Source organism: Sapajus apella, unplaced genomic scaffold (assembly GCF_009761245.1).
Source record: "Sapajus apella isolate SASKATOON/1434 unplaced genomic scaffold, GSC_monkey_1.0 scaffold91, whole genome shotgun sequence".
In the NCBI taxonomy this organism is placed as follows: domain Eukaryota; kingdom Metazoa; phylum Chordata; class Mammalia; order Primates; family Cebidae; genus Sapajus; species Sapajus apella.
Window position 1 is genome coordinate 8,348,962 of NW_022437031.1, and position 16,017 is coordinate 8,364,978.

Here is a 16,017-nt window from a genome sequence, read left to right on the forward strand (position 1 = left end):
GGTTTTGTTTTTGTTTTGAGACAGTCTTGCTCTGTCACCCAGGCTGGAGTGCAATGGTGTGATCTTGGCTCACTGCAGCCTCTGCCTCCCAGGTTCAAGTGATCCTCCTACCTCTGCCTCCTGAGTAGCTCGGATTACAGGCACATGCCACCACACCTGGCTAATTTTTGTATTTTTAGTGGAGATGGGGTTTCTTTATGTTGCCCAGGATGGTCTTGAACTCCTGGCCTCAAGTGGTCTGCCCGCCTTGGCCTCCCAAAGTGCTGGGATTATAGGCGTGAGCTACCGTGCCCAAGCAGAATGTGGATTTTTTTTTGGTCTGAGGAGGCATTCTGATTTGTTGTTTCTCCTTAGAGACCTCATAAGTCCATCCATCGGCGCCGCACAGACCCTATGGTGACGTTATCATCCATCTTGGAGTCCATCATCAATGACATGAGAGATCTTCCAAATGTGAGTTCATTGCCTTGGATATCTGTAGTATGGATGTTAAGGTTCTTTGTTCTGTCTGTGATTTCCAGTAGGGGGCAGTAATCTATAGGTCTAGGCACCTCAAATTTTGGGGGATGTAGTTTTTTATTTTTTTAAAGCAGTTTAATAGAGGAAACAGATCTGCTCCATCTAGAAAGATTCCTTTCAGAGTTGATAGACAGGTTAAGATGTGTGTGTCTTCAGGAATTGGCTCTGGCAAGTGTTCTTTGCTGATGTATGGTTCTGGCTCTCGTTTGCAGACATACCCTTTCCACACTCCAGTTAATGCAAAAGTTGTAAAGGACTACTACAAAATCATCACTCGGCCAATGGACCTGCAAACACTTCGTGAAAATGTGCGTAAACGCCTCTACCCATCTCGGGAAGAGTTCAGAGAGCATCTGGAGCTAATTGTGAAAAATAGTGCAACCTACAATGGTAAGAATCACATGTCCCATGACTGCAAAGGTCATTTTTCAGATCCTTATTTATTCCTTACTGGCTCTAAATTCAGACTGGATTGGACTGAGAGGACTACAGTGCATTTGTGCATTCATTTGTGGGTATGAAAATCAGATAATATACATTTTCAGTCATTTAATAAATATCACTTCTTTTTATTCCCACTGTTTTTAGTTCTTATATCCTCTGGAGAATTTGGAGTCTGTCCATTGCAATGAAACAGTTGCATGGAAAGTAGTGGAAGAGGTGAGCCTAGGTTAGAAGAGAGAGACATTGAGTGTGGATGGAACCTGTGTAGAGTATGCACTTGTGACCGTATTTGCTGTGTCTGAATCTTTGATTTGATCTACAAATATGTTAGAGGCGCTCAAAAGCTGAGAAGACAAAAGAGGAAGAAATCAGTTTGTGTGTTTTGTTTTTTTTTTTTTCCTTGTGAGACAGGGTTTCACTCCTATTGCCCAGTAGCCTCCTGAGTAGCTGGGACTACAGGCTGTTGCCACTATGCCCTGCTAATTTTTGTATTTTTTTGGTAGAGATGGGGTTTCGCCATGTTGCCCAGGCTGGTTGTGAACTCCTGGCCTCAAGTGGTCTGCTTGCCTTGGCCTCCCAAAGTGTTGGTTTCACCATGTTGCCCAGGCTCATCTCAAACTCCTGAGCTCAAGTGATCTGCCCACCTTGGCCTCCCAAAGTGCTGGGATTACAGACGTGAGCCACCGTGTCCGGCCACATTTTTTAAATTTCACCATAAGAAATCTTTAAAATGAGTACTCTTATAACCGTCATTTTCCAGATGAACATACAGGTCTGTAGTGTTTAAATAGCTTTAAAAAATTTTTTTTTAATGAGAAAGATGAGCTGATGGGTTGATGTGTGCAGTAAACCACCATGGCACACGTTTACCTATTTAACAAATCTGCACGTCCTGCACATGTATGGAAAAAAAAAAAAAAAGAAAGATGACTTTACCTTTAGGGGCACTTCTAATCTACATCTGTGATCTTCTTTTTTTTTTTTGGAGATGTAGTCTCTCTGTGTTCCCCAGGCTGAAGTGCAGTGGTACGATCTTGGCTCACTGCAGTTTCTGCCTCCTGGGTTCAAGCGATTCTCCTGCCTCTGCCTTCTGAGTAGCTGGGATTATAAGTGCCCGCTACCATGCCCAGCTAATTTTTGTATTTTTAGTAGAAATGAGGTTTTGCCATGTTGGCCAGGCTGGTCTTGAACTCCTGACCTCAGGTGATCTGCCCACTTCGGTCTCCCAAAGTGTTGGGATTGCAGGCGTGAGCCACCATGCCCGGCCGATTTTCTTTTTTGAGACAGAGTCTCAATCTGCCGCCCAGGCTGGAGGAGTGCAGTGGTGCGATCTTGGCCCACTACAACTTCCCCCCCTTGGGTTCAAGCAATTCTCCTGTACTCTTTTTTAAAAATTTTTATTTATTTTGTTTATTTATTTTTTTCCTGTGGTACTCTAAGAAGGAGCCTGTACTCTTAACTAGCATGCTCAATATACCCTTCTCCACTTTTTCACTTAACATTTATGCCTGTACTTGTCTTTGGCTGAAGTACTAGCTACATTCTAATTGCTGGATCCACTGGCCACATTTCAGAAGTAACCTTTTATTTAAACAGCTTTATTGAAATATACACAATGGCTCATGCCTATAATCCCAACACTTTGGGAGGCCAAGGCAGGAAGATCGCTTGAGCCCAGGAGTTTGAGATCAGCCTGGGCAATATAGTGAGACTCTGTCTCTACCAAATAAAAAATAAAAATTAGCCAGGCATGGTGGCATGCGCCTGTGGTCCCAGCTACTTGAGACACTAAGGTAGGAGGGAGGATTCCTTAAACCTGGGAGGGTGAGGCTGCAGTGAGCCGTGACTGCACCACTGCACTCCATCCTGGACAACATAGTGAGACCCTGTCTCGAAGGAAAAGAAAACAGGAGTGAAGTACTAACACTAAGAAAAAAACAGGAATGAAGTACTAATACAAAGAAAAAAGGAATGAAGTACTAATTTTTAATAGAGATAGCGTTTCACCATGTTGGCCAGGCTGGTCTCAAACTCCTGGCCTCAAGTAATCCCCCTGCTTCAGCCTCCCAAAGTGTTGGGATTGCAAGCATGAGCCACCACTCCCGGCCACAATAATTTATTTTCAAGTCATTTCTTTGAGTAGACCAGCAGCTATGTTTTGTTTTGTTTTTTTTTTTTGTTCTATTTTTTGAAATGGGGGTCTCACTCTATCACCCAGGCTGGAGTGTAGTGGCGCAGTCTTGGCTCACTGCAGTCTTGACCTCCTGGGCTTAAGCAATCCTTCTGTCTCAGCCTACCGAGTAGCTGGGACTACAGGTGCATGCCATCATGCCTCAGTCTCACAAAGTGTTGGGATTACAGGCATGAGCCACTGTGCCTGGCCTAAACCAGTAAGTCTCATAGGCAGGAAGTCGGTCTTATTTTTCCTTATATTCCCATCATTGAACACATTGTGCACAATCATTAAACATCTGTTAAATGAACAAACAAGTGAATGCTGAATTAAGTAATTAGTAACTGAGGATAGAACAGAGGTTTAGGCTCTGGGGAGCACTAATACAAAAGGATAGACAGGAATATAATCTAGCAAAGGATATGTAAAAGAAGTAATTGGAATTACTAGCTAGATGAAAATACTTTAGCTTCTTTATGATGAGCTTAAATTAGGGCATTTATAAGCAGAGAGTATAGGAGATAGGTCAGATAGTTAAAGGATTTTCTGAAGCTTCTGATATGGATCAGTATTGAAGATTGTTTAATAACACAGGCTTTGGATTAACCTGATGTTATGAGAACACCACAAACTAAATTCTACACAGTAAAATTTCAATCACAAATTGTATATGCTAAGTGGGAAAATTTCAAGTCTTCCATTGGTGTCTTCAGTCATTGTTAAAGAAATTATCGTTGCCCTTCCATAGTATCATTTTCAAGGTATTAAAGGCAGCAGTAGTACCACTGTGTGTATATACACACAAATTAAGGAAAGAGTTAAAATTATTCATTCATACTGTGTACCTGCTATGTTTTAGGCACTGAAAAATGGACCTAAGTCCGGTATATCTGTCTAACCCATCAATTAGCCTGCTGCCTGACACATACTAGGTTCCTAAGTAAGTACATTAAAAGGATAAAGAAGTGTTGGCAGCTCTTGCCTCCCCCAACCCTTTTTTTTTTTTTTTTTTTTTTTTTTTTTGAGACCCAGTCTTGCTCTGTTGCTCAGGCTAGAATGTGGAGTGCCGGGGCATGATCTTGGCTCACTGAAGCCTTCTCCTCCCGGGTTCAAGTGATTCTCCTGCCTCAGTCTGCTGAGTAGCTGGGATCACAGGCATCCGCCACCACTCCTGGCTAATTTTTTTGTATTTTTAGTAGAGACGGAGTTTCACCGTGTTGGCCAGGCTGGTCTTGAACTCCTGACCTCAAGTGATCCACCCGCTTCGGCCTCCCAAAGTGCTAGGATTATAGGTGTGAGCCACTGCATTCGGCCTTGCCTCCCATTTTTAATGGTCTTATCTCTTACTGTTCCTCTACAGGGCCAAAACACTCATTGACTCAGATCTCTCAATCCATGCTGGATCTCTGTGATGAAAAACTCAAAGAGGTAAGACATTTAGAATGAGAGAAAGGCAGTGGAATTTGAAGGTGGGGGATATCAGGGTTTGGGAAGTAGGGAATTTAACAGAAGGAAAAGTATATGTGGGAGTAGCAGATCTTTAGTATATGTGAAAGTTGGAAGGAACTTTAGAACTCATAGGCCAGTCTCTTTTGTAGATGAAAAAACTAGGCCCATAGAAGAAAATTATTTGTTCTGGACATCTTGACTATTAATTAAGTTAGAATTAAGATCCAGCACCTACATAACTCATTAGAAAGGACAAAGGAAAGTGACTTTCCAGGAAGTTAGCTGTAGCTAAGAGACTAGTCAGTGTTTTAGGAAGGAAGAAGAAGTAGACATTTAACAAAAGAGGATAACTAGCTAGTAAACATGAAAAGATTCTCAACTTGATTGATTATTGAGGAGATGCAAATTTAAACCATGATATCACTACATACCCACTGGAAAGGCTAAAATTAAAAAGACTGACAATACTAAGTGTTGATGAGGATTTGGAGCAATAGGAATACAAACTTTTTCCTACTAGAATCTAAAATAAATTTATTGGGTTAGGTCACCATTATACAAAAGTCACTAATCAGTAATAATGTTTAGTGTTTTCAGCAATAGTTTTATAACAAAAACAGCATGATCTTAAAGCCTAAATTGCGGCCAGGCGCGGTGGCTGAAGCCTGTAATCCCAGCACTGTGGGAGGCCGAGGCGGGTGGATCACGAGGTCAAGAGATCGAGACCATCCTGGTCAACTTGGTGAAACCCCGTCTCTACTAAAAATACAAAAAATTAGCTGGGCATGGTGGCACGTGCCTGTAATCCCAGCGACTCAGGAGGCTGAGGCAGGAGAATTGCCTGAACCCAGGAGGCGGAGGTTGCAGTGAGCCGAGATCGCGCCATTGCACTCCAGCCTGGGTAACAAGAGCGAAACTCCATCTCAAAAAAAAAAAAAAAAAAAAACATTAAAGCCTAAATTGCTAAAGGGGGGTGGGTGTGTGTGTGTTTAGTAGAGATGGGGTTTTGCCATGTTGGCCAGGCTGGTCTTGAGCTCCTGGCCTCATGTGATCTACCTGCCTTGGCCTCCCAAAGTGCTGGGATTACAGTTGTGAGCCACTGTGCCCAGCATCATTTATCTTGGCTTGTCATTCAGTAGATAATTCAAAGTTAACACTTTTTGGGGCAAGGGTAATACATAGCTAGCTGAACCTTAAATTACTCTTAATTTTTCTATGGTGATCACACCTTAGGGAAATCTCTGTCTTGGCTTTGCTTTGTTTAATTTCAGAAAGAAGACAAATTAGCTCGTTTAGAGAAAGCTATCAACCCCTTGCTGGATGATGATGACCAGGTGGCATTTTCTTTCATTCTGGACAACATTGTCACCCAGAAAATGATGGCAGTTCCAGATGTAAGCTGTCTCTGTGCTAAATATTGTGAGGATCGTGCAGGGGAAGGAAAGATATATAGGGTTTACATATGTATGTATTTTGGAGTCTGGGTGGTTTATGTCAGTTGTGACTAGTGTGTGATTTTACATATTGACCTTTTAGCTGTATTTGTACATTGTCTTTTTTTTAAAGAGTACGTTATCATTGGAATCAAAGAGGCCAGGAATCTTTGGATGTAGGGAGGTTTCTGCTTCCTGTTGTTGACATTCAATACTAAGAATGCTCCTGAATAGCCCTGTAGAGAGAGGATGCTTGCTAATACAAGGCTTTTGATTTAGAGGTGCTTCTAGGCAAATGATACTTTGATAATTAGCAACTGTTGGTTGTCTTTTATTTCGATTTTTTATTGTTATAGTGATCCTCCCCAGGAATTCTCAAATGAGTTTCCTGTTGCACTATAGGAGTGTGTTCTACATGTGTAATGCTATAAAACTTCTGGATGGGACTAGGGAATAAGGAATTTTGATTACGACTATAGAGCAAGTGTTCTTACCCTATCATGGCATAGAAATCTTAAATGAATCTATGAATCCCTTACATTATATACAGACATTTTGTATGACTGTGTTTTTCTGGGAAAAGAGTCCATAGCTTTTTTTCAGGAATATTTGTGACCCAACAAAGGTAGAGAAATTCTTAAGAGTGGTTTCCATTTAATTTCCTATGCTTTCTATTTACTAGTCTTGGCCATTTCATCACCCAGTTAATAAGAAGTTTGTTCCAGATTATTACAAAGTGATTGTCAGTCCAATGGATTTAGAGACCATACGTAAGGTGAGTGTGATTTGATCTGAATGCCTTTTTACAATCAAGTGACTTTGTGTGTGTATCTGAGTGCCTGATTATTTTCATCACAGAACATCTCCAAACACAAGTATCAGAGTCGGGAGAGCTTTCTAGATGATGTAAACCTTATTCTGGCCAACAGTGTTAAGTATAATGGTGAGTATTTCTTTTTTTTTTTTTTTTTTTTTTCTTTCTATCCGTTCTTCTTCTATCCATCTAACATTAGTTAGCATCATTAAAAATTTTTTTTTTGAGACAGGATCTTGCTCTGTTGCCAAGGCTGGAGTGTGATCATAGTTCACTGAACCAGGCACCTGCCACGGTGCCAAGTTCTTTTTTTGTGTCTGTGGTAGAGACAGGGTTTTGCTATTTTGCCCACGCTGGGGTCAAGCAATCCTCCCACCTAGGCTTCCCAAAATGCTGAGATTACAGGTGTGGGCCAGCGCTCCTGGCCAGCATTATTAAAATTTATGTGCATAAAGAAGCCTTGAGCAGTGACAGCAGAATGAGTTGAATGACTTAGTCTTTTTAAGATAGTTCCATTCTTGTCGCACTGGCTGGAGTGTAATGGCACAATCTTGGCTCACTGCAAGCGCCACCTCCTGGGTTCAAGCGATTGTCCTGCCCCAGCCTCCTGAGTAGCTGGGATTACAGGTGCCCGCCACCACCCCCAGCTAACTTACATATTTTTAGTAGAGATGGGATTTCACTATATTGGCCAGGCTGGTCTCAAACTCCTGACCTCAGGTGATCCACCTGACTTGGCCTCCCATAGTACTGGGATTACAGGCATGAGCCACCACACCAGGCCAGTCTTTTTGTTTTGTTTTGTTTTAAAGAAAGCATATATTTTAGTGTGTATGTTGTATAAAGATTGCCATTAGCCTTTAATGATGAAAAAGTAATATATGCTTACTTTTGAAACCTTGGTAGGCACAGAAAAATGAGGTGAGAATAAAAATCAAATGGATATTACTTTGGTCTTTGAGGCATCACTGCTTTTTCCTGGGATGCGAAAACTCAACTGTGCCCCAGGCCCTTAGATGGAGTTTATGGAAATGGGTAGCTGTAGACTATGGTGAGCTTCCTTGGTACATGCAGTTTTCCTCAGTACATGAGTTGATTTAATAACATATGCCAGACTCTGTGCTAGCTGCTTAGGCTACTGATAGGAAAGACAGTCACTGTCCTCAAGTATTTCATAATCCAGTTGGTGGAAAGAGACAATTAAAATGCAGCTTGGAACCAGGCACGGTGGCTCATGCTTATAATCTCAACACTGGTAGGCTGAAGTGGAGGATTGCTTGAGGCTAGGAGTTTGTGACCAGTCTGAGCACACATAGCAAGACCTCGTCTGTTTAAAAAACTAGCTAGGAGGTGGTAGTGAGTGCCTGAAGTCTTAGCTCCTTGGGAGGCTAAAGCAGGAGGATTGCTTGAACTCAGGAGTTCAAGACTGCAGTGAGCTATGGTCATGCCCCTGCACTATATCCTGGGTGACAGCAAGACCCTGTCTCTATAAATAAATAAGTAAAATGCAGCTTAACAAGGGTTGTAATAGAAGTATATACAAAGTGCATCAGACGAGAGCAAGGAATATCTTAACCTGAGGGTTAGGGAAGGCTTCTTAAATGAGCTAATGGTTGTTTTTTTTGTTTTGTTTTTTTTTAAATTCATTCTTTCTGCCTATGTTTCAGAGGATAATAATTCAGTTTCGAATGACGCAATTGTTAAGCAAACCTTGAGTAATTATATGTGCTGGCACTGATAGATGTTAGAAATATAAAATTAGATATGGTCTTTGCCCCAGATTAGTTAAGTTTAGTTGGGGAAACAGAAAAGGAAAATTATAGTACTTACATTTTATTGCTATAAGCATGCACAGAGTGCCACAGGACAGTATATCCAAATTAGAGTGGGGCTGGCCATGGTGGCTCATGCCTGTACTCCTAACACTTTGGGGGACTGAGATGGGTAGATCGCTTGAGCTTAAGAGTTCAAGACCAACTTGAGCAACATAGCACAAGACCTCATCTCAAAAAGGAAAAAAAAAAAAAAGTGGCATTAGAGGAGGCTTTCTGGAAGAGGGTTTTCTTTTTCATTTTTTACAAACAGAGATGGGGGTCTCGCTATGTTGCCCAGGCTGGTCTGGAACTCCAGGCTCAAGCCATTCTCCCATCTTGACCTCCCAAAGTGTTAGGATTACAGGCATGAGCCACCACACCCATCCAGAAGAGAGTTTTCTTAAGCTGAGTTCTGAAAGATCAATGGTGTTTACTTATCAAAGAATGTGGAGGAGAAAATGCACTAGGTGGAGAGAACAGCAATATACAAAGGCTCAGAGGCCTGAAATTGCACAATAGGTTTAAGAAACAAGGTGTTGGAGTTGCAGTTCAAGTGTACATATTGGTGAATGACTGGAGGCAGGCAAGAGTCAAATCAGAGGGTTTGGCGTGCCATACTTGAGTTTGTACTTGATCCTAAATGGGAGAACATTGAAGGAATGAAGCAGGGAAATGATTTCTTACAGTTCCTTAAACAAATAGAAGACGGAGCTAAGGGCATTTGAGAGTATTGCCTAGCATACTGCAGTCTCAACTAAGAATCCATATGATTATAAGACTTTTATCCTGTAATTTTTAGTAGTAAGTAGTATGGCTGTTAAGTTTGTCTGAAGGGGCAGAGAATTGGAGAGAAAAGGTGAAGGACTGGACAATCAGAAAGACTGAAGAAGTAGGCATTCTGAGCAGAGAACACAACGTTTAATATCATGGAAGAGTGAAAGAACAGGGCAAGTTCAGGGAACTATATGTAACCAAAACATGCATATATCTTTAAGGAGATGAGACTTCTATTTTTGCTCATTCTGGGTTGGGTTGAAAGAATCTACTTTGCTCTGCTTATTTTTTTTTTTTTTTTTTTTGAGACGGAGTTTCCCTCTTGTTACCCAGGCTGGAGCGCAATGGCACGATCTCGGCTCACCGCAACCTCCGCCTCCTGGGTTCAGGCAATTCTCCTGCCTCAGCCTTCTGAGTAGCTGGGATTACAGACACGCGCCACCATGCCCAGCTAATTTTTTGTAGCTTTAGTAGAGACGGGGTTTCACCATGTTGACCAGGATGGTCTCGATCTCTTGACCTCATGATCCACCCGCCTCGGCCTCCCAAAGTGCTGGGATTACAAGCATGAGCCACCGCGCCCAGCCTGCTCTGCTTATTATACATTGGAAATTAGAGAGTGGAAATGCCGCTTGATGGGTCAATTATCCATTATTGTTTCATGAAAACACCTAAAGTTAATCATCCAGAATTCTGGCAGTGGAAGTGTTAGTAAGCTCACAGATGTCTAAAAAAGACTGTGTATAGCAAGTGATAAGCAAGAGTGTTAATAGGCACTTGACCTGCTGATGGCTGACTTAGGACATAGGGCAGACTTACAAGGAGCTTATGTAAAACAGTTAAGACAAACCCAGAAGATACTAATAGGAAAGTAAGCAAAGGGCAGATGGACAAATCACAGAAGACAAAAATTAAGTAACAAACATGAATAAGTATTCTGTTGCACTAGTAATCAAATAAATGCAGTTGGGCCCGTCGTGGTGGCTCACCCCTGTAATCCCAGCACTTTGGGACGCTGAGGCGAGCAGATCACCTGAGGCCAAGAGTTTGAGACCAGCCTGGCCAACGTGGGGGAACGCCGTCTCTACTAAAAATACAAAAATTAGCTGAGCGTGGTGGTGGGCACCTGTAATCCCAGCTACTTGGGAGGCTGAGGCATGAGAATTGCTTGAACTGGGAGGCGGAGGTTGCAGCGAGCCGAGATAGTGCCACTGCATCCCAGCCTGTGCAATAGAGTGAGACTTGGTCTCAAAAAAAAAAAAAAAAAAAAAAAGAAAAAGAAAGGAAAAAAAAACCTTTTTTTTTTTTTTTTTTTTTTTTTAAAAGACATTCAGCATCACGATCAGGCTATTACATTTAGCAATCAACAGCATGGGTGCAAAAAAAAAAGAAAAAATCTACATTAAAACCCTTTGTTGGAATGCTTTACACTTTCCACAAAACAGAAACTAAAATAACCCGTTATACAATTAGTCACAAATACAGTCCTCGAGTTTTTTGCCCATACACATGAGTATTTGTCTAAATCATGTCTTCTTTGTAGCAGCTAGGCCCTGCCACCACTGTGCTTGGCTGAGTTCACAAATCTGTTGTAACCTGTAGCTTCCCTGTCACTTCTCTGGCTCTCCTCTCCTGCTAAGCTTTGTTTCCTAATTAAAATCTCCTGCCACTGCCATAGCTACTGCTGCTACTGGAACCACCATAGCCACCTTGGTTTCGTGGTTTGGCAAAGTATTGGCCGCCACCACCATAGGGGCCAGAGCTTCTGCCTCCAAAGTTTACTCCCTTCATGGGTCCAAAATTTGAAGACTGATTGTTGTAACTGCCAAAATCATTGTAGCTTCCACCACCTCCAAAATTGCCTCCATCATTACCAAATCCATTATAGCCATCCCCACTGCCACCATATCCACCACCACCACGGCTGCCACCAAAGCCACCACGACCACTGAAGCTTCCTCCACGACCAAAGTTGTCATTCCCACTGAAACCACCTCCACGACCACCACCAAAGTTTCCAGAACCACTTCGACCTCTTTGGCTGGATGAAGCACTAGCCATCTCTTGCTTTGACAGGGCTTTCCCAACTTCACAGTTGTGGCCATTCACAGTATGGTATTTCTGAATGACAATCTTATCCACGGAGTCATGGTCATCAAAGGTTACAAAGGCAAAGCCCCTTTTCTTGCCACTGCCTCTGTCAGTCATGATTTCAATCACTTCAATTTTTCCATACTGTTCAAAGTAATCTCTTAGGCGATGTTCTTCAGTGTCTTCTTTAATGCCACCAACGAATATTTTTTTCACAGTTAAGCGGGCACCTGGTCTTTGAGAATCTTCTCTTGAGACAGCTCTCTTTGGTTCCACAACTCTTTCATCCACTTTGTGTGGCCTTGCGTTCATGGCTGCATCTCCTTCCTCCACAGTTGCATACGTGACGAACCCAAAGCCCCTGGAGCGCTTGGTGTTTGGATCTCTCATTACCACACAGTCTGTGAGCGTTCCCCATTGCACAAAATGGCTCCTCAGGCTCTCATCGGTTGTTTCAAAGCTCAACCCTCCAATGAAGAGCTTCCTCAGCTGTTCCGGCTCTTTAGGAGACTCTGACTTAGACATGATCGCAGGGAGAAGAGAGATTTTAACGATGCTTTTTCGGCGGTGTCCACAGGCAAAAAGGAGCAAACTGACGAACGTATCTCCCTCTTTTTTTTTTAGACAGAGTCTTGATCTGTTGCCCAGGCTGGAGTGCAGTGTTGCCATCTTGGCTCACCTCCTAGGTTAAAGTGATTCTCCTGTCTCAGACTCCTGAGTAGCTGGGATTACAGGCATGCACCACCGCGCCTGGCTAATTTTTTTGTATTTTTAGTAGAGGTGGGGTTTCACCATGTTGGCCAGGCTGGTCTCGAACTCCTGGCCTCATGATACACCTGCATTGGCCTCCCAAAGTGCTGGGATTACAGGCGTGAGACACCGTGCCTGGCCAGCTAAAATTTTTAGTAGACATAATGGTAGTGAGGCAGGTGCACTCACATACTGCTGTTGGCAGTATAAAATTGTGAGACATTTCTAGAAAGCTATTTGGCAACATTGAGAGACTAAAAAATTGTTGAGTGAATAGACTTTATTGTCAGGTAGACTTGGATTTGAATATTGGCCCCACCACTTAATAGCAATGTGACTTTGAGCAAATCCCTTAGTCTCTGCTTTTCCATCTGTAAAATAAGAATAATAGTATTCCCCTCTGAGGGTTGTTGTGAGGATTAAATAAAATAGTACATGTAAGTACTTAGCATGTGGTAAGATGATAATCCTAATCAGAGCTGTAGTCAAAGGTATTAATGAGATTTATATTAGCAAGGATTTATTTAACCTGAATAGTTGACGTAAAGGGGATGATATTAAAGTGCTATCTTTATAATTAATTATTAAGTACAGATTTAAAGCTCTTTTTTGGAAAACTTAATCACCAAAACATTCTCACAATGTTAAGTGAGAAAAGCAGAGCACAGAGATGTTTATTTCATCTCTGTCATGCTTTTTTTTTTTTTTTTTTTTTTTTAAAATGCATATACGTACAAAAAAGGCTAGAAGGAAACACACCAGAGTGATAATAGTGGTTGTTTCTGTGACATAGGGTTAGGATTGTCTTTGTTTTCATCTTTTATGTTTTCCGTGTTTTTTTTCTGGTATAGGAAGCAGGGAATTCTTCCTAAGAGGAAATGACTTTTGAACTGAATTTTGAAGAAGGTTGATTATAATAGCTACTTACTGTGCCAAAGAAATAGGCAAGTGGAAAACAGTGGGGGAGAAGTTCCTGGCAGATAGCACAAATGCAAAAATAGATGAAGGTGCCTTGGATAGGGAAGTGCAGGTAGTTAAATATGACTAGGATGCATAGTGGAACTACATTTGGTAGTGAGATAGAAGATTTTAAAGGTAGAGGGGCTAAGTTAGGAAAGGCCTAGTATGTCACACCAAACCTTTAGAAGGAGAAAGGGACATAACAGGTATTAGTAAGATCATTCTGAAACCTATCTGAAGAATGGATTGGAGGAGGGGAATAAGATAGAGACCAGTAAAGAAACTGTTGACCGCATTCCCAGTTAAAAATACTGACAGTCTAAACTAAGGTCAGTATTAATAGGAGTAAAAAGGTGAAGACAGGGTATAGAGATGCTGAGGAGGTAGAATTGATATTTCATAAATGATTAGAAGTTGGGGGTATGGGTAAAGGAGGAAGATTTAAGATAGTATCAAGCACTTATGCTCTTGGTGAAAACATAAATTAGTACAAACATTTTAGAGGACTGTAAATGTTCATTTCCTTTGGCTAAGCAACTTTGCTTCAAGGGACTACTCCACACAAGTTTATAAAGGTACATGTATAAATGTTCTTTGCAGCATTGCTTATAATTGAAATAACGGAGCATTCTAAATATCCAACAATAGGAAATTGTTTAAAAAATGGCACATCTATATGATGGAATATTGTTTAGCTATCAAAACGGTAGACTTAGGTAATAAATGAGTGAAATGGGCTATGTTGTGGGGGCCGATGAACTGGTACCCCATCTAGGAGTCAGTCACTGTTTAGCTCAGTTGTTGCCATGGAATTGAATTACTAAAGGGAGAAATTGAGGATAGTTTTTACTTGTTTGTACTTAGGTATTTGAATTTTTTAGTGAGCACATAATACTTTTGCAGCTATGAGAAATTTCCATTTTTGGAAGGATTAATAAATCAAATGACATCCAATATTCTAACTTGGGCAGCAGGTTGTGCCATCGACTAATATGGGAAATACAGGAGGAGCAGTCTGGAGAAAAGATAGCAGAGTTCAACTTGGTATGTTGTATTGGGGTAGGACATCTAAGTGAAGACTTACAGCAGGTAGTTAGCTGTATACAGGCCCAAAGCTGAGAAAACAATTTTTTTTTCTTTCTTTTTGAGACAGAGTCCAGGCTGGAGCGCAGTGGCGTGATCTCGGCTCATGGCAGCCTTTGTCTCCCAGGTTCAAGTGATTCACCTGCCTTAGCCTCCGAAGTAGCTGGGATTACAGGCACACGTCACCACGCCCAGCTAATTTTTGCATTTTTAGTAGAGATGGGGTTTCACCATGTTGGCCAGGCTGGTCTCAAACTCCCGACCTCGAATGATCCTCCTGCCTCGGCCTTCCAAAGTGGTGGGATTACAGGCGTGAGCTGTCGCACCTGGCCTCAGAAAAGAATTTATACTAGAAATACAATTATTTTTCAGGTCAACAGCATGTAAAAATATGAGTAGATGAGCTCAAATAGGGAGAATACATTCTTTGAACCCTCTGATGTTGTATGTAAAATATGGTTGTATATTTTACTGGGTAGAAAGATGATTTTGTCAGATTATCAAAGTTGTGTGTGACCCCAAAAAAGTTAAGAATCACTGTTTAGTTTAAGAGAGGATGTAGGATAAGGATAGACCTGACAAATTGAATATTTAAGATAACAGATGAATATGAAGAAGTGGCCAGAATGAAAGAAGAAAAATCAGGAGAGAATAATATATAATGCAAACCAAGAGAAGAGGATTTCAAAGAGGGAAAGTTACCAACAGGTCAGGTGCTACAGAGAATACCAAAGAGGATGGTTATTAGAAGAACTATTTTGGCGAAGTGGTAGAATAAAACGCCAGATTGCAGGGGTGTTATGAATGAATGGAAAGCAAGAAACTAGAGATTGAGAGTTGCCTATGAAGGGGAAAAGGAAGTAGACAATATGTTGAGGGGATGAAGGCAATTGGACAGGAGACCTTTGTATAGGTCAAAGAGAAGAAAATTAAGGATATGAAATGCCTGTGGAGGTTGGAAGGTAGATGTTTAGAAAGTTTCTGCCTAAGTAGCATCTTATTTCTCTGTAAAAATAGGGTCTTTTGCTAAGATTAAAAGTGGGAGAAGGAATTTGAAGAAAAATATCAGTAAGTGAATTATTTTTGTGGGAAATTGAAAAAGGAGCTGATGAGGGACATTTCAGAACGCTGTGGAGCAGCATTTGAGGGTCAAACTGAAGATGGAGACTTTTTTGGCATTATCAGTTGGCACAGTTCTGTGATTTTTGTCAGTGCTTATCAAATCAAGTTAGGAAACTGAGAAGGCAGATGATAAAATTGATTCAGGATTGAGATTTTGTTTTGTGGATGTGCTGGAAAGATTGGGAATTGAGGGTATTAGCAAAAAAAAAAAAAAAAAAGGTTGAAGTTAGGCATCTCAAACCGTGTCACTAAAGGACACTTTGTTGCAGAGGATTGTGACTGTATAGTCTCCAGTTTGGGGGACTATCTTTCCAAGCAGCTCCAAAAAAGCTTGAGACTTCCTTGGCAATTTGTGTTTTATCTTAAAAATTTATGCAAACTTTTCATTAGGCTTATCTGTACTTTAACATGCTTCAAATTTCTTACCAAATTACATTCCCTCTCCTTCAAGTAAAATTGCTGATTCAGGAAGCTATACAACAATGATCCCACAGCTAGCTTGGGTATATTGTTCTACATTACCTTAGTTTGTTTTTTTTTTTATTATTATTTATTTATTTATTTATTTATTTTTTATTTTTTTTTTTTTTT

At 41.1% G+C, this 16,017-nt stretch overlaps 2 protein-coding genes across 15 annotated transcripts in view; one reads left to right on the forward strand and one right to left on the reverse strand.

Annotated features, from left to right (window-relative positions):
• Positions 1 to 16,017, forward strand: part of TAF1 (TATA-box binding protein associated factor 1) — a 97,534-nt gene that overhangs the window by 42,329 nt on the left and 39,188 nt on the right. For all 14 annotated transcript variants that reach the window (XM_032255927.1, XM_032255922.1, XM_032255914.1 and 11 more), the window contains exons 27-32: positions 355 to 453; positions 732 to 909; positions 4,497 to 4,564; positions 5,857 to 5,979; positions 6,701 to 6,793; positions 6,877 to 6,961. In XM_032255927.1, the coding sequence (XP_032111818.1) occupies positions 355 to 453; positions 732 to 909; positions 4,497 to 4,564; positions 5,857 to 5,979; positions 6,701 to 6,793; positions 6,877 to 6,961 (646 nt within the window). The remainder of the gene's footprint in view (positions 1 to 354; positions 454 to 731; positions 910 to 4,496; positions 4,565 to 5,856; positions 5,980 to 6,700; positions 6,794 to 6,876; positions 6,962 to 16,017) is intronic.
• LOC116535097 (heterogeneous nuclear ribonucleoprotein A1-like) lies at positions 11,074 to 12,084 on the reverse strand. The gene has a single exon (XM_032255928.1). It carries the CDS (start codon positions 12,034 to 12,036, stop codon positions 11,074 to 11,076), a length of 963 nt encoding a protein of 320 aa, XP_032111819.1. The 5' UTR covers positions 12,037 to 12,084.

Excerpts from the sequence above, each read along its gene's own strand:
- LOC116535097 (XM_032255928.1), bottom strand. The coding sequence starts at position 12,036 with ATGTCTAAGTCAGAGTCTCCTAAAGAGCCGGAACAGCTGAGGAAGCTC.